Source organism: Camellia sinensis, unplaced genomic scaffold (assembly GCF_055761805.1).
Source record: "Camellia sinensis isolate YWXY unplaced genomic scaffold, ASM5576180v1 Unanchor12, whole genome shotgun sequence".
In the NCBI taxonomy this organism is placed as follows: Eukaryota; Viridiplantae; Streptophyta; class Magnoliopsida; order Ericales; family Theaceae; genus Camellia; species Camellia sinensis.
This window is the reverse complement of record NW_028128998.1, coordinates 5922130-5944901: the sequence shown is the minus strand read 5'-3', so window position 1 is coordinate 5944901 and position 22772 is coordinate 5922130. Positions and strand designations below refer to the sequence as shown.

General features: G+C 35.7%; 1 protein-coding gene and 1 long non-coding RNA gene across 2 annotated transcripts; both read right to left on the bottom strand.

Annotated features, from left to right (window-relative positions):
* Positions 1 to 11827: 11827 nt before the first annotated feature.
* On the bottom strand, positions 11828 to 14891 carry LOC145814653 (uncharacterized). Its single transcript, XM_082911624.1, has 5 exons — positions 14180 to 14891; positions 13814 to 14068; positions 12411 to 12510; positions 12146 to 12323; positions 11828 to 11953 (listed from the first exon to the last, which is right to left on the bottom strand). Exons 1-5 carry the CDS (start codon positions 14889 to 14891, stop codon positions 11828 to 11830), a joined length of 1371 nt encoding a protein of 456 aa, XP_082767750.1.
* A 3583-nt stretch (positions 14892 to 18474) lies between these two features.
* LOC145814684 (uncharacterized) lies at positions 18475 to 20122 on the bottom strand. The gene is made up of 3 exons (XR_014358028.1): positions 19880 to 20122; positions 19674 to 19787; positions 18475 to 18599 (listed from the first exon to the last, which is right to left on the bottom strand). It is a non-coding gene; the product is annotated as an uncharacterized LOC145814684 (long non-coding RNA).
* Between the last annotated feature and the right edge of the window lie 2650 nt (positions 20123 to 22772).

Genomic DNA, 22772 nt, shown 5'->3' with positions numbered 1-22772 from the left:
TAGTTGTGTCTGTTTGTCACCAGTCGTTAATTAGCTTAGGTGGAAGCTACGAAGTGGGCGGGTGTGTACGCATCCCCCACACTGAACATTACACAACGCCTGCTGTGTGGCACCTACCAACTCCAAAAACATAAATCCTACCCGGTGGTTAAATCCCACATACTAATGTACCCAGCATAAAATTTGTAAGACAATCAAACTGACAATTGTCACACTTACCTGCCTAGTTTACTGTTCACCCATCAAACCACTGGTATACAACATCATCAAACAAACACATGTATACTTCATTCATAAACATCAATTTAAATACCAACGTTATCTACACATAGTGGCCACCCAAGGATCGTAAATCACAAAAACAAAATCATGGTTATCATGAGACCACATCGTAACAACTACCAAATTGAAATTGTTCACGTACGGTCACAAAAGAGAATCATAATGCATATACCACTATACTAACCAAAAATATATAAATTTAAGCCACTGTTTTTTTACAGCCTAAAAATATTTCAATCATATCTACTTTTTCAGCCCCCTAATCGTGTCGTTCACAAATCCCTTCACCGTGTTTGCTCTTAACACGATGCTGTTGTTACCTTGCAATGAATGGCCCACATCAAGATGGTGCACATATTTCCGCATCACTGCGCACACAATGATCGCACAATCCAGCCTGCGTTGGGGAAACACAAGGATAACTTGTCAACTACATTGCACAATTACCCAACAAGAAATTTACAATGTCCCAGTGTCAACACCAGTGTACTTACAAGTCAGCTCTTTGTTGGGGGCAGTCTGTAACAGACTTGAGGGGGTGGTTGAAGGTCTCAGCGATGCTTAACTCGCCTATTCCATCCGCTCGCAAAGGCCGCTTCATTACACTAGACACACGTTCCTTTTGTAACACACAAAATCCCCCACACCTTATAAAACCACAAGACGCCCACACTCAATCAAACATAGGAAAAAAAATGTGCATTTTATCAGGACAAGAGCTTCATTGTAATGCATGTCTGATCTGCCGTTCGACCGTTGCCTCATCGGATTAAAATGCTTCCAACTCCCGTCCTCTACATCGTACACCACGAGAGTCCAGTGTGATTGGTTGCATATTGAAAAATGAATGTACCGACAATCCTTCAATGATGCAAAAATTTTCAGCACATAACCCTCTATTTTTTTTACGTTGCTGCTTTTGATAATGTCCTACAGGACAATCAATTGTTTTTTTAAAAAAAAATCTCACACATTGCCCACAGTATAACAGTGTCACAGTAACACTCACCGTGCAAATACTGCTGAAGAAGTATGATTTGTCTGTTAAATCATCACCCGAATCGACATTCGCCTGCTCTGTCAGCAGTATATCTGCATACGCATCAATTACCTGTCGTGAAACAAACAACACATGTGTTACGAAACTCATCTGTAAATACTGCGTATGGCAACCCACATTGTATAGTGTTTACAAAAATAATACAACGCATGTAACAAAAAAGTCAGTACGTCGCCTAACAGTGCCACGTACACTCTCTCTACATACAAGATTTTTTATATCGATAAATACACCAATACACCATTGTCAACCCCAGTCCATATAGCAGCCTTGCGTAGAAAACAAACACATCAATTAACTAAAAACTGTATTCATGACGGGTAATTAAATTTTCGTGTACTCCCACGCATACCCGTCGCCATTCCGTTCATAAGCCTTTGTTATTTTCTCTTTCTCTTCAAACGTCATCATTTTCTATACCCCAAACCGGTTATTCAACTCCAAACCAGACCATTTTCTGGCAGGCACGCCAACTGTGTCAACATCAATCATAGCATAATTCAGATTACATTTGTCAACTTCCAGACCCTCCTCCGTGTGTGTGACTGTTCCTTTTCCACATTCCTAATCTAAAGGGTAGTCACAATCTCTCAGCCTCAGTTCTTCCCTCACTTTGGTCTTAATTTTGCGTACAAACAAATTTTTCCCAGCCACGCCATGCCCACCATCCTCGATGTACGGTGACACTTGCACTTCATGGTCTAACAAACTCACATCACCCACACTACGTAGCAGCGTCGGACTAGAGTCAGACACCGTGTGCACATCTACATGTGCAACACTCCCATACATATTAGCAACACCTCGAATAGGCGTGACATTATGCACGATCGTCACATCGATCCCACTTCCAATTCTGCACCGGCTCGCACCAACAACGGTGACGCCAACTTTACAAAAAGCTTGCGTAACATTGTGCACCTAATGGTCATCCAGCTGGTCCTCCAACATTGATATTGTTTTCTGTATTTCTTTGTTTTCATTTTATAACTTTCGGATTTCCTCATTTTTTACCTTCATTACACACTTGAACCCACCAACAATGTTCATGGCTAGCAACTCCATTTTACTCTTCAACCTAACAACTTTCTCCTCTAGCTTTGTTATCGTCCCCTCATTAGCTTTGTTCCGCATTTCTATGTCTGCCATTGGATTCAATGTTTTCTCCACTTTGGTGGCAACTGCCACATCATTAACTGCATTCTGCACCGGGTTGTACACATCATTTGACTTCACTCGCATGGCATCACTAGGTGGATGAGCCATGCGTACCCTCTCCTCGACAAAATCATCCGCCACATCCATCCGCTCTCCATCAACTTCATCGATGTTACGCTCGTACAAATCACCATTAACATTTATATCACCACCATCTCCAAGGTTGTTTACGTTGCTGTCACAGATGTTTCCCATTGGACCGGCTTTCAATCCATCGTCCGTAGCCAAAATGTCACGTTCATACTCCAAAGACCTTAACCTATCAACTCTTACTTGTCCCAAAAAAAAAAAAAAAAAACACAAATATAAGGATGGTATTGTATTGATCCATTACTAACAAATTTTATCCAACAAGGCATGTACCTTGAATTTGCCTGGTGTTAATCCAAACCCCGCATCCTGTTCACCAATGCACCAATGTTGTTACGACCCAAACCCGCCCCTATAAGTTTAGTATCATAACCGGCCAGCAATAATTAGATTACCAAAAGCCTTTTAACAAAATGACATATAATAAGGGGTTGCGGAAGCAATTATAGAAACATACATTGTCTATAAAGTTGCGATAACGTATATGAGACAGAAACTTTCGAATATATATATGTGTCTTAACACAATAATCTTACGTCACCCACATACACTGTTGTGACCAAAAATGAAAACTTGTCTCTATATGTAGATAAGCAAAACAAACAGCGAAAACATTCTTATTAGGTTTACAAAACTTGACTTCTTCAAAAAAGAACCTTCCCGAGAGGCACAGTGGTTGGCTGACTCAAACACTCCAAGCAACAACTTAAGCCTGATCACGCGCTTGCTTACCTACATACATAAAATAAATAGTGAGCGGAAGCCTAGTGAATAATAACAGAGTAAAGGGTTTTAAATGAATAATGTCCATAACAGGTACTGAAATCAAAGATCATAATAGTAACAGATATATTCATGTTCTAGTTCAACTATATACAGAAATCAGAGTTCATGCTTCGTTATACATGGTACATCCATTAGCATTAACTTACTTGATAGTTCCATTAGGAACCTCCGGTACCGGAAAACTTGTAACTTACTTGAACCATGGTATTGTTACCCCCCGGTAAGGGCCATGAAACCACGGTATTATTACCCCCGGTCAAGGGCCTTACTTATGAAGGTACGGTATTGTTACCCTCGAGCAATGGCCTTATGCTAAGGATGCCACGAATATATTTCAAAAACTTAGACAATTATTCATTGCACGGAATATAACGTTTCATTAAGGGTGTAATAATGGCTCAGCCCGGCCCATTCGGGCTTTGTGGGCTCACTTTTTTTAGCGGGTTAGGCCGGCCCATGGGCCCCAAGCCCAAGCCCAAGCCCACTCATAATAGGGCTGCGGGTTAGGCCTAGGGCCTAGGCTCGGGCCTCGGCCCGTGGACTGGGCCTAGTCGGGCTTTTTTTATAATATTAGAAATAAATTTTTTTAAAAAAAGTATACTAGAGTATTTTAATTACGATTAATAAGATATTTTGTTTGGTTATGTAATGTTTTATGGTGATATTTAAATTTAATTATATATGACTTATGTTTTTTTAATTGTGAACTTATAACTAAAAAAATATGCAATTATGTAATTTTTTTTCTTTCGAAATGAATAATTTTATATATATGAAATTGAAACTTTCAATATTACAATATTAAATTATTTATATAACATTTATTGAATGAATAATTTTTATTTCAAAATGAAATAAAATATTACAAAAATTGATATTATTAAAAAAATTAGGTGTAGATTACTGATGATGGCATAGCAATTGCATCACAATAGGTCAAGTACATCCCAACTAGGTTGGCACCTACTAGTCTACCAATCATTTGCATTATACTCCACCTCAATAATCTAATACAAAAAAACAAAAACAAAAACAAAAACCAAGAAAAAAATGAAATGAAATGAAATAGTAAAAAATAAATTGTTGATCAATCATCGGAGGAGACAGACATTTCAGTCACATTGCCCGATGATATGTCATCCAAATCATATTGAATTCGCTCATTTTCACTAAAATTTTGTCTTCTTGTAAGCGTGTGCATATGATCTCTGGATATCATCAGTGCCTTAACCATTTCGGGTGAAATCCTGCTTCTGTAGTCACTCAACACCCGTCCACCTGCACTAAAAGTTGTTTTCGATGCAACTGTAGAAATAGGAACGGTTAGTATATCATGGGCCATCTGTGAAAGCACAAGCCACGTAGATTCATTTTGTTTCCATCATTCCAAACTGTCAAAATTATAGGAATCATCCACTGACGGGCTTTTCAAATAACGTTGTAGTTCAGAACTACTTACACTTGTATGTTGAGATATTCTTCTACTTTTTATTGTTGTGAAAATACTTAACCTCCCACCTTGAGATTGGACTGCTAGTGTAATGTGTGTAGGTGTATTTACAGATGCAGATACAGCTACCCTGTATTCTTGAAATAATCTGTTGCATGCTTGTATAATAGGGGCAAACTGTATTTGATCAGCGAAAATACGCTCTAAAAATTCTTGTAAACCAATTTCTTTATACCTAGGATCAATTATTATAGCTAAACCTAATAGATGAGGCAAATGATGAAAATATTTATCAAATTTTTCTTTCATTGAAGTAATAATGGTTACATAAAGTTCATTACCCATATATTTTATGAAAACTTTAATTATTTCTTCTAGCATATGTAAAACAAATGGTGAAGTAGGAATATATATATAAGAAAATAATTTTGTTGAAGTATCGAAAATTTTTAAAATTTTTTTATACAAGGCTATTTGGCACCAATTAAGTTCAGTGGGTGTCAATACTCCTCCCATTGATGTTGTTGCAAAAAATAAATCTATTGCTCTTCTTTGTTTACAAGTTATTTTTAACATATTATATGTTGAATTCCACCTACTATCTACATCTAAAATTAATTTTTTAAATGACATATTTTTTCGTTGACAAATTTTTCTATATTTTGAAATTCGATTACCAGAAGACATAATAGTAACAACTGCATTTTTTATTACAAATACAGAAGTTTCGTATACATGCATAGCTTCTTTAACAATCAAATTTAAAATATGGACACAACAATAAACATGAAATAAATTACCATGAACAAATAATTGTAAAGTTGATTTTACATGGGCTATAGTTTGATTATAATATGATACATTATCTAAACTAATCGTAAATATTTTATTTTGTAAACCCCACTCATATAATACATTTCTTATTTCTACACCAAGCGAATGACCAATGTATGGAAGTTCAACTAATTTAAATGAAATAATTCTTTTATTTAAGTTCCAATCATTATCAATAAAATGTGCAGTGATACATTGATATTCAAAACCATTATTTGACCACAGATCAGATATTAAACAAAGTCTTCCATTCAAATTTTTAAAGATATCAAATAATTCACTTTTAATATCCTCAAATTTCTTTAAAATCCTGTTTCTAGTAGTATTTCTTGAAAAACTTTGATATTACGGTGCAAAACTTTCGTGAATCGTTTCGGTAAAATCAAGACATTCACTAGTACTAAAAGGTTGTTCTTTTTTAATAATATAATCAACTACGGAATTTTGTGCACTTATAGAATCATATGAAAATGTTTGCAAATTACCAGTTGATGAAGCCCCTAATTGCATTTGACGTCAAATATCAAGTTGTTTACTTTGTAAATGTTTGCCAGAATGTCTTTTTAAATGACTAGTACCCTCTGCAAATGCAACACTAAGTAAACGTGCACAATATTTACATTTTGCTTTAACTGTAATTGTGACATCAAGATTATTTATAGATATTTTTTCAAAATGTTCCCAAACACTACTACTTCTGCTCCTAGATGATGATCCAACTGTTGGAAGAGGGATATTAGAAGGAGAATCAACAGATTCATGTGGTGTAGTATATGTATCAATATCGACATAAACATTAGGCATATTAGGATTCATAGTAATGCAAGTAAAACAATATATAAGAATTAACAATTAATTTAAATAATGTGTAAATTCAATCAATAAAAAATAATAATTAATTATGTGCATAAATAATTAATGAAAAAAATGAGTAGTTAATAAATTTAATTAAACTAATTAATGTTACCGACTAGTGAATGCGATATAGAAATTTTCTTCTTCTGCTAAAAGTTTCTTGTTGCACAATTGCAATAACCACTTAGGGATGACACTTCAAAATTAATTGAGAGTTAAGAGAGATTGAGAGAGTTTAAGAGAGAGAGAGAATGATTTGTTGTGAAATTTATTTTGAAAACTGAAATATATTTATAATAGTTTGAATTCTAACCGTTTGAATTATGATCGTTTTATATATATCCGTTTGAGTTGTAAGAGATGCAAATTTACAATGCAACGGCTCAAAATTGAGGCTAGGTTGGTACTATAATAGTAGGTAGGGAGCTGTACGGTGGCATGGCACTGGCAACAAAGTTTTAGGAAATGGTTGCCTCCTTTTCGGGCAACCATTTGGATGGTATTCTTTGGCCAGTGAGAGCCATTACGGGTTCCGTTTTACTAATCGGAACCGTTCAATATGTACAACTCGTCGAGTATTATATGTTGGTTAAAAATCACGTTGATCGGATATGTATAACTATCTGATCGGATTAGTTTTTTTTGTCAATCATTAACTATAACACCATGCATTTTTATACCAAACTGATTTGATCATGTAGTTCGCAATATCCGATTAACGTGATTTTTTACAGGCATATAGTAATGGAAGAGTTCTACACATTCAGTTCGGATTATCAAAATGGGACTCGTGGTGAGCTCCCACGGGCCCAATATTACCTTCAAACTTAGTAAATATATATATATATTTTTTTTTTCTTTCACGTTAGGTACACTTTCCCATCAAACAATGAAGTAAGAAATTTAAAAAAAAAAAATGAAGGCCAGCCACACACAGACTGTGCACTGCCACTGCCAGCCACAGTGTGGCAGGGCGTAGTGGCGCATTGGCGTGATACATCATTCTTTTCCATCAAACAATTATTAATTTGATTTTAATTTAATAAATCATTATTAATTTTTGTTTTATTTTTAATTTATTAACGTTATTTATTTAATTATATTAATTTTTATTTTATTTTTTTATTTTTATAAGATCAATTATTTTATGTTTTTTATTTTTATAAGATCAATCTTTTTATTTATTTAATTATTTTATGTTTTTTATTTTTATAAGATCAATCTTTTTATTTATTTAATTATTTTATGTTTTTTATTTTTATAAGATCAATCTTTTTTATTTTTTTATTTTTATAAGATCAATCTTTTTATTTATTTAATTATTTTATTTTTTTATTTTTATAAGATTAATCTTTTTATTTATTTGATTTTTAATTTTTTTTAATTATTTAACTATTGTAAGTTGTTTTTTATTTTTATTTTTTAAAATTTAATCATTGGTAGAGAGAGGGTTGATGGTTGAGCCGAGTTGGGCCAAGTTGCCCGCGAGGCCTGAAATTTTTTGGACCAGGCCGAGCCCCAAATGGAAGGACCAGGCCCAAGGTACTGGGTTGGGCTCGGGCTCGGGCTCGGGCTCGGGCCGAAACGGGCTGGGCTCACATCGGGCTTCGGGCGGGCTTTGGGCCGCCCACGGGTCTCGGGCCATTTTTACACCCCTACGTTTCATAAGCAGATCTTAATTCATATCATTCAGAAAATAATTAAAGTTAAACATAGCTAGGGCTGCAAATGAACTGAGCTGTTCATGAACAAACTCGGCTCGGCTCATTAAGGGCTTAGCTCGGCTTGACTCGTTTAGTAAACAAGTCGAGCTCGAGCTCGAGCTCGAATATTAGGCTCGTTTACGAGCTTGGTTCGTCAAGGTCGGCTCATTTATCTTTATTTAAATTATATATTAAATAATATATAAATATATATAAATAATTGTATAAATATATTTTTTTATATATTAAATAATATAAATAATATTAAAAAAATTATCGAGCCGACCCGACCCGATCTCGAGTTTCATTAATGTTAACGAGCCGAGCCGAGCCGAGCCGGGCTCGAGCCCATTTTCTTATCGAGCCGAATTCGAACTCAATAAACGAGCTCGATAAGTAAACGAGCCGAGGTCGAGCTCAATAAACGAGCTCGATAAGTAAACGAACTGAACTCGTGCTCAGCAAAGCTCGGCTCAGCTCAGTTCGTTTGCAGCGCTAAACATAGCTTTACTAAGTTATTATTCACAGATGGCTCCGCTTGTAGAACAGAGAAATCAAATAACTTGTGGCGCATTACCTACACACACAAAGCAGAAACACACATTCGGTTGGTACTTAACTTCTTTCATTTCATACTTAGGGTGTTTCTAAGTCTTAACCTCTTATTGAGTCTTAATCATGGCCTAGGAGTGCTTAGGATGCGATAAGGATGCTAAAATGCACTAGAACACATTTAACAAAACTTACAGAAATAGAGGTCATGCTCGAGCGCAACTTTCCATGCTTGAGCGGACTTGCAAACACGTAAGGGGACGCTCAAGCGCAACTTCCCTCGCTCGAGCGGTCTGTAAACTTTAAAAAAGTACTAGTTAAGTGAAATCTCCATTCGATGGCAGCTCGACTCTCGCTCGAGTGTGAGACCCATGCCCTTGCTCGAGTGCAACTCTTGCCGCTCGAGCGGTTTGCAAAACATGCAAACTTCTGGGAGCATGCATTTCATGCTCAGGCAGACTTCAGGTCGCTCGAGTGGAAGTGTAAGATTGCAGAGTGGCCGCTCGAGCATAGATTCTGGCGCTCAAGTGGAGAGCATAATTCTAGAATTTCCAGATTGCTCTTCTCAGCTCAAAACTCAAATTCAAGGTTGTAAAACATGGTCTTTTAGGTCAAACACTTAAGGAAACAATAAGAAACACTTGTAAATAATGAAACCATGGTGAATTCAAAATCATTTCACAAAATCAAGGCTCGAAAGCTTGGCAATTAACCAAAACAAAATCCAAATCTTTGAAAACATAACATTACTAATCATGTATGTAAAGGTGCAAGTTTAAAGCTTTCAAAACATAATCAAATGCGATGAATTGATGGAAAACAAGATGAATTCTCAAAACTAAGGTAGGATGATAACATGCATGGGAGAATTCTTTGAAAACTTCCTTAAGATGCCATGATATAAACATGCATGCATGGTATGATCTAAACTCCTTCATTTTAGCTCAATTCTAGCATTACACAACTTAATTCTTTGAACTCATGTGCTAAGTGACTCAATCCCAAACTAGAAGGTTGAATTTCTTACCTTAAATGATCAATTATGCTCTATAAAGGTAATTGTTTGAAGTTCCAAGCCAATCACCAAGTTTTCTAGCAATTCCTTTGCTTGAATTCAACTCTCTCTTAGTCTCTCTCTCTACACGTTTTAAGCTCAAGGAAGAGGAAATGAGGGTGCAAAAGTGTAAAAGAGGTGTTAAGGGGTGGCCTTACATAGGTTTGTTTAGGGAATTAATTAAACTTGCATTAATCTAAGCAATGACCATTAATTTGTTCTAATTAATTCGTTCCAACCCGAATTTCAATTAAATCTATCATAAAATTCCAAAAATCCCAAATAACACATAAATCAAGTTAATTTCTGAATCAGATGCTGATAAGGCCTTTAATTCGCAAACCGAAATGAAAACATGAACAAGTCTTTCTACGTTAAACAGATATAACACAAATAAGGCAACATATAATGCAAAATTTCACTTTAATTACTTATTAGACATAATTAAGCATGGATTAACGTTAATCATGGGTCGGGGTTATTACAGTGTTTCCCCTTAAAGAGTTTGGTCCCTAAACTCGAGTTACCTTCATTTTGGAAGAAAACTGGATTCAAAGGAAATAATTCAGGATATCTTCTCATCATGTCTTCCCCCGTTTCCCAAGTTGCATAGGTCCCTCCGTGGTTTTGCCATTCAACTTTTACCAACGGTATTTCCTTGTTCCTTAGCTTTTTAATTCGACGGTTTACAATCTGTATTGGCTCTCTTCATAGGTGTAGTCATTTTTCAAAAGTACATGTGTTGGTTCGATGACATGGTGTGGATCTCGTAAGTAATCCTGTAACATTGAGACATGAAAGACATTATGCATATGCTCCATAATTGGCGGTATCGCTACTCGATACGTAACCGGGTTGATTTTCTCCAAAACCTCATATGGCCCAACATATCTCGGTGCTAACTTACCCTTAACACCAAACAGCGTTTGTCCTTTCATTGGAGTCACTTTAATAAATACGTGATCTCCGACTTCATACTCCCATCTCTTCTTCGAACATCTGCATAACTCTTTTAGCGACTTTGTGCAATTTTCAAGCGTTGTTGGATTAATTTCACATTTTTCGTTGTTTCTTGTACAAGTTTCGGTCCCAACAATGGTCCGTCACCTACTTTAGCCCAACAAATAGGAGAACGGCATTTTCTTCCATACAGAGCTTCATAAGGAGCCATCCCAATACTTGAATGATAGATGTTATTGTATATAAACTCGGTTAAAGGAAGGTAAGTCTCCCAATTCCCTTGGAAGTCCAACACATACATCCGTAGCATATCTTCCAAAGTTTGATTGGTTCTTTCGGATTGACCATCTGTCTGTGGGTGGTAAGCACTACTCATCCGCAGTTCAGTTCCCAAAGCTTCTTGCAATCTCTGCTAAAACCTTTAGTGAACTTCGAATCTCTGTCAGATACAATGGATATTGGCACACCATGTAATCTCACAATTTCATTCATATAAATGTTAGCTAACTTATCTGCATTATAGAAAGTTTTGACAGGCAGAAAATGGACAGACTTAGTTAAATGATCAACAATGACCCAGATAAAATCCATACCTCAAGGGGAGCGAGGCAACCCCACAATGAAGTCCATAGTAATATGTTCCCATTTTCATTCTGGTACTGGAAGCGACTGTGGCAAAACCAGAGAGGTCGTTGATGTTCAGTTTTAACTTGTTGGCATTGTAGACATCTTACCACAAAATCTGCAATACACTTTTTCATCCCAGGCCACCAGAAATTTTGTTTCAAGTCATGATACATCTTTGTATTCCCCGGATGCATGGCAAATTCGGAGTTGTGAGCTTCAGTCATGATGTGTTTCCTTAAATCAGAACAATCCGGCACATAGAGGCGATTTTGAAATTTTAACACATTGTTCTCTAATGCAAACCCGGGCCTTGGTTTTGAGTCAAGCTCATTCACAATCCTTTTTAAGTATTCATCTTACAATTGTTTCTCTCTGACTTTTTCAATGATTGCAGGTTGGGCAGAGATAGCAGCTATAATTCCACCTTGTTCTCGCAATACAACTTCAATCTCATTCTTTTCCAAATCACATAGCAATTCTTTCTGACCAGTGAGCAAACATAACAAATTTCCCATTGACTTTCGGCTCAAGACATCTACCACAGTATTAGCTTTTCCCAGATGATACAAAATTTGTAAATCATAGTCTTTGATCAACTTTAACTATCTTCTTTGTCTCATGTTCAATTCTTTTTTAGTGAAGAAGTATTTGGGGCTTTTATGGCCTGTGCACACTTCGCAAGTCACACCATACAGATAATGTTGCCAAATCTTCAAAGCAAAAACCACTGTGGCGAGTTCAAGGTCATGGGTCGGATAATTCCTTTCATGAGGATGGAGTTGCCGAGAAGCATAAGCAATCACTTTTTCATTTTGCATTAAGACACACCCCAAACCTTTATAGGAAACATCACTGTAAATCTAGAACCCATATGTTCTATTTGGTAAAGTCAGGATTGGTGCAGTTACCAGTCTAGTTTTCAATTCTTGGAAGGCTGACTATCGTTGATCGTTCCAGCCAAACGGTATATTTTTCTGCGTCAACTGTGTCAATGGCATAGCAAGCTTTGAGAAATCTTTCATAAATCTTCTGTAGTAACCTGCAAGTCCCAAAAAACTTCTAACTTCTAACACATTAGTCGGTTTAGGCCAGTCTACAATAACTTCAATTTTCTACGGATCTACTGATATGCCATCCCCGTTAATCACATGTCCCAAAAATGTTACGCTGTCAAGCCAAAACTCACACTAGAAAATTTTTGCATATAACTTCTTTTCTCTTAGAATTTGTAAGGTAGTTCTCAGATGATTCTCGTGTTCTTCCTTGCTTTTAGAATAGATTAGTATGTCATCAATGAATACAACAATAAACTCATCAAGAAATTGTTTGAACATCCTATTCATCAAGTCCATAAAAGCTGCGGGCACATTTGTTACTCCAAATGGCATGACTAAAAATTCATAGTGCCCATATCGAGTTCTAAATGTTGTTTTCTCTGCATCTTCTGCCTTGACTTTTAACTGGTGATACCCGGATTTAAGATCTATCTTAGAGGACACTTGGGCTCCCTGGAGTTGGTCGAACAGGTCATCTATTCGGGGTAAGGAGCATTTATTTTTCACAGTTACCTTATTTAATTCACGATAGTGTATACATAACCTCAAAGACCCATCATTTTTCTTTACAAATAAGATTGGAGCACCCCAAGGTGATGTGCTTGGGCAGATAAATTTCTTGTTTATGAGTTATTGGAGTTGAGTTTTCAACTCTTTGAGTTCAGAAGTTGACATTCTATAGGAGGTCTTGGAAATAGGTTGTGTTTCTAGTACTATATCAATCGTAAACTCAATTTCCCTATCCATTAAGTCCCCGGGTAGGTCATTAGGAAACACATTAGGAAAGTCACCAACCACGGGAGTAGTTTCCACACTAGTATTATATGAAGACACAGTCAATACACAATACAAGTAGCCCCGACAACCTTTTCTCAACAATTTCCTGGCTTTCATAAATGAGATCAAGTACAGTGGAGGGACTACCCTATTTTCCAGTAAAAATGAATTCAAGCATACCAAGTGGTCTAAACACAACAGATTTACTTACACAGTCAATAGTGGCACAATATTTAGTCAACCAATCCATACCCAAGATACAATCAAAAGGATTATTGCTCAAGGGCAACAAATCAACATACAACGTCATTTCACCAATCAAAATATCACATGTCAGGTAAACATAAGCACATATCATAAAACCCCCAAACGGTATAGATACAGATAGTAAACGGTTCATAGGTTCTAATGGTTTAGTTAATTTTCGAGAAAAAGCATGCGACACAAATAAATGCGTGGAACCAAAATCAATCAGCACATAAGCATTCTGAGCACAGATAAAGATTATACCTGACACCACTGATTCAGAATTCTGTACATCCCCAGGTATTAATGCAAAAACCCAACCTTGTCTCAAAGTTTCTCCCCCAGTATTGGCATTTACATTAGTTCTTGGTGTAGGAGCAGACCCAGCTGAACTTGCTGCAGGATGGGTAGTCATGTCGAGTCTCATCGGGCAATCCCTAATCATGTGGCCCATCTTGCCACATCGAAAACAAGCACCAGATGCACGGTGACACATGCCCCTATGTTTTCTTCCGCATTCTGGACAATTTGGCATAGACCCGCTACTTTGACTTGAACTACTTGACGATCCAGTATTTTGCTTCTTCGAAAATGATTAGCCTTTCTTGAAATTGAATCCGGCCCTTTTACCTCTCCATTCAATCGTTGGAGTTGTAGCTTGTTTCTTGGCTGCTATTATGGCCTCTGCCATCAATGCTCTATCAAGCACTTCCACATAAGTAGGCAATTTCAAGACGCCTACTCGATCAAATACTTCCAGGTCTAGTCCTTCCTCGAACTTCCGTGCTTTCTTATAATCGGTATCCACCATGTGTGGGGCAAAACGAGCTAATTCAGTAAACTTGGCCTCATATTCGACCACTGACATCCTACCTTGTTTGAGTTCTTGGAATTCTGACACTTTTCGATCTCTGAAGCATTGAAGAAAGTACTTGTTGTAGAATATCTCATTGAATTGAGCCCATGTCATATCCTCATTGTTATTTCGGACCAATAACCACCATCTCTGGGCTTCATCCTTTAGGGTGTAGGCGACCAAGAGTACTTTCTGAGTTGCGGAGCAAGGGAACACTTCAAATAACTTTTCTATTTCTAGCAACCAGGTTTCTGCCTTCAATGGTTCAATGCCACCAAAGAAGGTTGGCAGTTTTATTTTCATAAATTTTTTAGTCAAATTGATGATGTCTTTATTGTCCGGTTCAACTGGAACTGGTGGAGGACGTAAAGGTTGTTGTCTAAATTGTTGCGTCATGGCTTTCGTCAAAGTCGCAAGCATCTGTTCCATTCTGTTCATTCGGGCCTCAGAAGGTTCACTTGTATCATTTTCCCTTGTATTCTCCATGTTGCTATAGAGACACCAAGTAATAATAAACATAAGAATAATCTTGTTCATTTTTTTCAATTCATTTGTTCAGATTTAAATTTAGTTTTCACATTTATAAAGATTACCACACACTCACACATGCTGATGAAATGTTCCTAATTCTTTTTAGGACATCCTATAGCTCTTATGGACTCGTGTGTGCGGTATAACTCGTGCTCTGATACCACTCTGTCACGACTCAAACCCGCTCCTATAGGTTTAGTATCGTAACCGGCCAGTAATCCTTGGATTACCAAAGGCCTCTTAACAAAATGACATATAATAAGGGGCTGCGGAAGCAATTATAGAAACATACATTGTCCATAGAGCTGTGATAACGTATATGAGATAGAAACTTTCGAATATATATGTGTCTTAACACAATAGTTTTACGTCAACCACATACACCGTTGTAACCGAAAAGGAAAACTTGTCTCTATATACAGATAAACAAAACAAACAGTGAAAACATTCTTATTAGGTTTACAAAACTTGACTTCTTCAAAAAGGAACCTCCCCAGGAGGTACAGTGGTTGGTTGACTCAAACACTCCAGGCAACAACTTAAGTCTGGTCACGCGCTTGCTCACCTACATACATAAAATAAATAGTGAGCGGGAGCTTAGTGAATAACAACAAAGTAAAGAGTTTTAAATGAATAATGTCTATATCAAGTACTGAAATCAAAGATCATATTAGTATCAGATATATTCATGTTCTTGTTCAACTATATACAGAAATCAGAGTTCATGCTTCATTATGCATGGTACATCCATATTAGCATTAACTTGCTTGATAGTTCCATTAGGATCCTCCGGTATTGGGAAACTTGTAACTTACTTGAACCACGGTATTGTTACCCCCGGGTAAGGGTCATGAAACCACGGTATTATTACCCCCGGGCAAGGGCCTTGCTTATAAAGACACGGTATTGTTACCCCCGGGCAATGGCCTTGTGCTAAGAATGCCACGAATACATTTCAGAAACTTAGACAATCATTTATTGCACGGAATATAACGTTTCATAAACAGATCTTAATTCATATCATTTAGGAAATAATTAAAGTTAAACATAGATTTACTAAGTTATTACTCACAGATGACTCCGCTTGCAGAACAGACAAATCAAATAACTTGTGGCGCGTGACCTACACACACAAAGTAGAAACACACATTCAGTTGGTACTTAACTTCTTTCGTTTCATACTTGGATGTTTCTAAGTCTTAACCTCTTATTGAGTCTTAATCATGGCCTAGGAGTGCTTAGGATGCGATGAGGATGCTAAAATGCACTAGAACACATTTAACAAAACTTGCAAAAAACAGAGGTCACGCTCGAGCGCAACTTCCCACACTCGAGCGGACTTGCAAACACGTAAAGAGACGCTCGAGCGCAACTTCCCTCGCTCGATCAGTCTGTGAACTTTGAAAAAATACTAGTTAAGTGAAATCTCCACTCAATGGCCGCTTGACTCTCGCTTGAGCGTGAGACCTATGCCCTTGCTCGAGCGTAACTCTTGTCGCTCAAGCGATCTGCAAAACATGCAAACTTCTGGGAGCATGCATTTTACGCTCGAGCAGACTTCAGGTCGCTCGAGTGGAAGTGTAAGATTATAGAGTGGCCGCTCGAGCGTAGATTCCGGCACTCTAGCGAATAGCAGAATTCTAGAATTTCCAGATTGCTCTTCTTAACTCAAAACTCAAATTCAAGGTTGTAAAACATGGTCTTTTGGGTCAAACACTTGAGGAAACTATAAGAAACACTTGTAAATGGTGAAACCATGGTGAATTCAAAATCATTTCACAAAATCGAGGCTCAAAAGCTTGGCAATTGACCAAAACAAAATCCAAATCTTTGAAAACATAACATTGCTTATCTTGTATGTAATGGTGCAAGTTTAAAGCTTTCAAAACATGATCAAATGAGATGAATTGATGGAAAACAAGATGAATTCTCAAAGCTAAGGTAAAATGATAACATGGATGGGAGAATTCTTTGAAAACTTCCTCAAGATGCCATGATATAAACATGCATGAATGGTATGATCTAAATTCCTTCATTTCAGCTCAATTCTAGCATTACACAACTTAATTCTTTGAACTCATGTGCTAAGTGACTCAATCCCAAACTAAGAGGTTGAATTTCTTACCTTAGATGATCAATTATGCTCTATAGAGGTAATTGTTTGAAGTTCCAAGCCAATCTCCAAGTTTTCTAGCAATTCCTTTGCTTGAATTCAACTCTTTCTTAGTCTCTCTCTCTCTACACATTTTAAGCTCAAGGAAGAGGAAATGAGGGTGCAAAAGTGTATAAGAGGTGTTGAGGGGTGGCCTTACATAGGTTTGTTTAGGGAATTAATTAAACTTGCATTAATCTAAGCAATGACCATTAATTTATTCTAATTAATTTGTTTCGAACTGAATTTCAATTAAACTTGCCATAAAATTCTAAAAATCCCAAATAACACATAATTCAAGTCAATTTCTGAATCAGATGCTGATAAGGCCTTCAATTCGCAAATCGAAACGAAAACATGAATAGGTCTTTCTACGTTAAATAGATATAACACAAATAAGGCAACATATAATGCAAAATTTCACTTTAATTACTTATTAGACATAATTAAGCATGGATTAACATTAATCATGGGTCGGGGTTATTACAAATGTCCCATTTCAGGAATCTTGGGAACATATTCTCCGTTTCTGGCTTCACTATCATGGAATGTTCACAGATCCAATACTGTGTTTCAGGCACAAAAATCATTACATTACGTCGTTAGCAAAACAACAAAAGCATGGGTAAAACAATGCAAATAGTCGCAAAACATTGAACACTACATATCAGCATGATAACAACACATCCAGTGACCTTTTCCGACGTATGGTGAAAATCTTTGATTAAACCCATCAACATTTGTAGTATTGCACCAGTCCAATTGTATGCACGAACAGTCTTCAGGTCATCTATGTGTTGCACAAATGCCCAACTTATTGTTTCCCTATAATTAGCAAAGAACAGTTTCCCATACACATACAGTGTCAACAACTTCGTTGCGTCCTCCTCGTCTACCTTACTTCGCCCACATACAGCTTCTTCGAACAATGTCTTCATAATCTTCGATGTTATGCATACGGTGTTATGACCTCTCTGCTGAATGAAATCAGATGTCGGCCTCTAACAAGGGGAGAGATCAAGATGCTTAGTACCACACTGGATCCCAAAACAAAAGTTTTACACCACTCCTACAGAGCTTCAACAACTCCCCACCAATGTTGAATGCGTCATAATTTTTGTCGTACGTTCGTATGATTTTCAAAATTGCATCGTCAAACTTCCTAAAATCATTGTGATTCAGTTTGTTTATTCGCAGAGCCTCAATCATGATCCAAAATAAAGTCTTTTTCAACTATTCAAAATGACCACCCCTCAACGGCGATGTTGTTACAAGCTTAACAATGCTCGCAATGTTTGGACGGAAATTAATCCATGTAGGTGCACTGCATGACGGCAGGCCAGCATGATTAACACCTCGTTCACTAACTTCCTGCTAGATGACTTTAGATTTCTTGAACAATATGCGTCCTTGCATGTTAACACCAAGCCTGTTTGGTTTTAAATCACATGCACCTTTGAGATGTTTTCGTTCACATGAATGCGTCCACGGACTCCAGCTGATGTCAACATCTGTAATAGCACAAATAACATATTAATTCGCTACCAGTACATAACATAACACACCATAACCAACATACAAATTCCACAACGCATAAATACAAACAACATGCATGACACCCCAGCCCGATTAAACAACCATGCCAGATATAATGTTGCAACGTCACACATATAAACACATGAAGCGACATCATGAAATTCCACACAGCCAGCCCACACAACCAACCAATAATTACGGACAAACTTAAATACAAACAGCGGAAACCATGTCCACTATTAACACTAGACAATTCACAACCATCCAATGCAAACCATGCCAGAAACAATGTACCCATTGTTCGGTAAACATATGACATATACCAATTACTTCCACTACATACTAATTGGCACTATTTACACCTGTTTCCATACTCACACTCACATCTCTTACATCGCTTAAACCCCAAAATTTAACAACACTCCATGTGTACACACCACAACATATTTTCACACACATCACACAAAACTAAAAAACAAGATCATTGCACTAAACAAAACCACACATATAAGCAACATTGGTCATCACCACAAAGCACTTTTGACATGTTCACATTCGGCACTAAACAACGTGAATCATAAAATCACAATACACACAAAGTACCCACACACCCTAATTGAGTCGGACCCACGTGCCACATACCATATACATCAACAAGATTGCACAAACCTGACAACACCACAACTCCCTTGCTACAAATCACATTGCAACAGGATAAAAATGTAACGCTGTCTCAACGCACATCGCAAAACCCAATTCATCGACAACATACAATCACCCAAAATATACTAACCCAATAAATAATAGACACACCCAACACACATGGGTTCAGATATGTGAAACATACACCTTACCAATATACACAGAACACGGTAAATAAGTTGCAATATACAAACACACACACACAATGCCATCGACATTTTTCAATTAATACTCATCTGATATGGACACATCAAACAAATATCATCAAACCACAACCACCTAATGTTTCAACCATACATGGAACATATCGACCATGGAAACAGCGAAAAAACAGCGGTGTCACGTACCTTCCCCACCCATCGTTCCAACGGCCGACAAATCTAAACACATCCTTCAACGTCTCTCCCGTTCCCTTTGCGAACTTCCTTCGACTATCGTTATGTTGTAGTGCCACTAATCACCTTCCAATGTCATACATACAAACGATCACAACTTTTCAATTCTTGGAAATAATTCAAATAGAATCGCAACAATTAGGGATTTCAAATCTTACCTAATCCACAATCGCCAAAAATTATGGTTGTCAAACCTTGCCTAATCCATACCCAATAGGGGATTTCATCAATAGGATTATGTGTGCCACATGGAAAGCATGCCCCCCAAAGTAAGAAAGCACAAAAAGCCTTAGTGAACTTTCCAATGTTGTGGCACCTAGCGATCACCCTGAATATGAAACGTGGCAAATACCAATTTGGGAAACACACCAACATGTGGTTGTGCCACACCACACAATCACCTATTCACGCATTCAGAAAATATATAGTGGTATTTACGTCATTCAGCAATAGAAAGGATCAAATAGATCAAAAGAAAAAAAGTTAAGACTAAATGGAGCACAATTTCAACATATAGGATTTATTGGTAACTTTCCCATGCTTTTATTACTTTCATTATTATGATTGTATTTATAATATGTTCTATTTTCTAACTTTGATATATGTCTAGATTGTACGGTGATTTTTACTTGCCAAAAGTGTTGCGCAACTGATTTAGAGAAAGGTCTTCAACAAATTAAAATAAGGTATGTTACGTTATTATTACAAATTACAATTTCATTGTGAGTGAGTTTTGAAAATTCTATTATTTTGTTGAATTTAATTATTTTTTTCATTTTTACACTTATATTTTTAATATATATTAATATATTTATGATGTAATTATGACGTCACGGTTCGACCGCCTTTCAACCACTTTAACCTGGCGGTTGAACTAGTGACCCGTTCACCCGGTCTCTTTTTCGGTTCGCTCATCGATCCGGTTTTCAAAACATTGCACACACATGTTTGTTTGGACGCACTGAATAAAGGGAGTTATAATTTAGTGAATTGTTAATTTTGAGATACATAGTCTTTGGATTATTGGATTAAAAATTATGTGTATTTTATATTTATTTAGCTATAAAATTAGATGTTAAAAAATAACTATCTTATTAAATCCTATGTTTAGTTACAATATTATAAAGAATGATAAATACTTAAAAAATTATTTTGTCCTTTTAATTTCTTACTAGGTAATAGTAAATTTGACTTATAAGTTTTATTTTATTTTTTTGAATATAATTTACAAAAAAATTAAATAAATTTATTTTACTTTTTGATTGAGATTTTAAATTTTATTCTATTTTATCAAATGCAATATATAACATTAAAAAGATTGTCAAAATTTGTATTTAAATTTTTTAAAAATTATTTTTTATTTTTTTATTTTCTTCATGAAACTAGTTTTTGTTTTTATTTTTTTTTAAATTTAAAAATAATTTTTGGAAACCAAACCAAATATATTCTAAATATTCATAGAGTAAAATTTTCTTTTTACCAGCTAATCCAGAAAAGGGATGTCCAAGGACTGTGTATCCCATCCTTCCCCTAGAACAAGGAAAGAGGGGTCACTGCTGTGGTTAAGGCACAGCAGTGACTGTTGTACTTCAATTTGAGATGTATTATAAACATATTTTTATGATCCGAATCGTTCATTTTGTAGGATTTGTTGAGTACTTCATGTCTACCAAAAATCATATTAATCGGATATCAATAACTATATGATCGATAATCAAAAAAATAAATAATAAGTTTTTCTTTTCAGAAATAGCATAAAAAATATACTATTTGATTATATATTTATTGATATCCGATTAATATGATTTTTGGTATGAATGAAGTACTCAACAAACCCTATAAAATGAACGGTTTAGATCATAAAAATATATTTATAATACATCTCATATTAAGATACAACAGTCACTGTTGTGCCTTAACCACAACAATGACCCCTCCTCCTAGAACAAGATAGTCCCACATATGGGAGACTAATAATCTAGTCCCGATCTATAATTTTTCAACCAAATAATAAATTACTTTATATGGTGGACATAAACTTCAATCCTTCCAAGCAAACGTCCCTAAAGGATGGTGAATCCGAGGTGTGATAGCTTTTTTTTTTTTTTTTTTTAATGTGAAATGTATGGGAATGATCCTATATTTACTGTAATTTTTTAATAAATTATAATAAATCTTACAATTTTTACATAATTACAGCTACCTTAATTTTAATATTGAAAATTCTACCATACACTTCTTATTATATGCACTCTTAAGTTATGTTATTTTTCCCTTTAGTTATGATTAATTTTCTTCTTTAGTTATAACCTTATTTTAGTTATGACTCGTGAAATTTTTGGTTATGCCTCATGTATTGTTTGGTTATGACCTTTATTTATTTATTTATAATTATGACTCTGAAAATATAAAATTATATAATTTTCTTCTATAGTTGTAAGGTGCATACAGTACATACCATTTAAGGAATGTGCACCATAGTCTTTCCCTTTTAATATAGTTAAATAGACCGAAACAAATGTAAATAGTGTGAAAATACAAAAATAAAAAACAAATTACATAGACCTCCTTTAAGGTTTAGAGAAAATACAGCAAATCTTACAGTTTTGACATAATTACACTGAGTTTTCTTAATGCTGATGATATAAAGACACAAAGATGTGCATGGTAAAATATACATTTTATTATAAAAGATATGATAATACCATTTTTTTTCATTCATAACAAATTTATGATGAAAAGAGGACCGAGTGTTATATTAACTAAAATCTTAAAGAAACTTAATATAATTATGTCAAATTTATGAGATTTTTCTTCAAATTTCAAGAGATGTCTGTTTAATTTACTAAAAAAAATAACGTAAAATATACATTTTCATGTAAAAAATATGTTGACATCAATTTTTTCATTTATATATTATTGATAAAAAAAAAAGTCTAAGTGTTATGTGAATTAAAAATCAAGGATTATGTCTAACTTTTAAAGTTTACTGTAATTTTTGTAAAACTTAACTCTTGTTTAGAACGAGCTAATTTAGCCTATTTTTTAGAA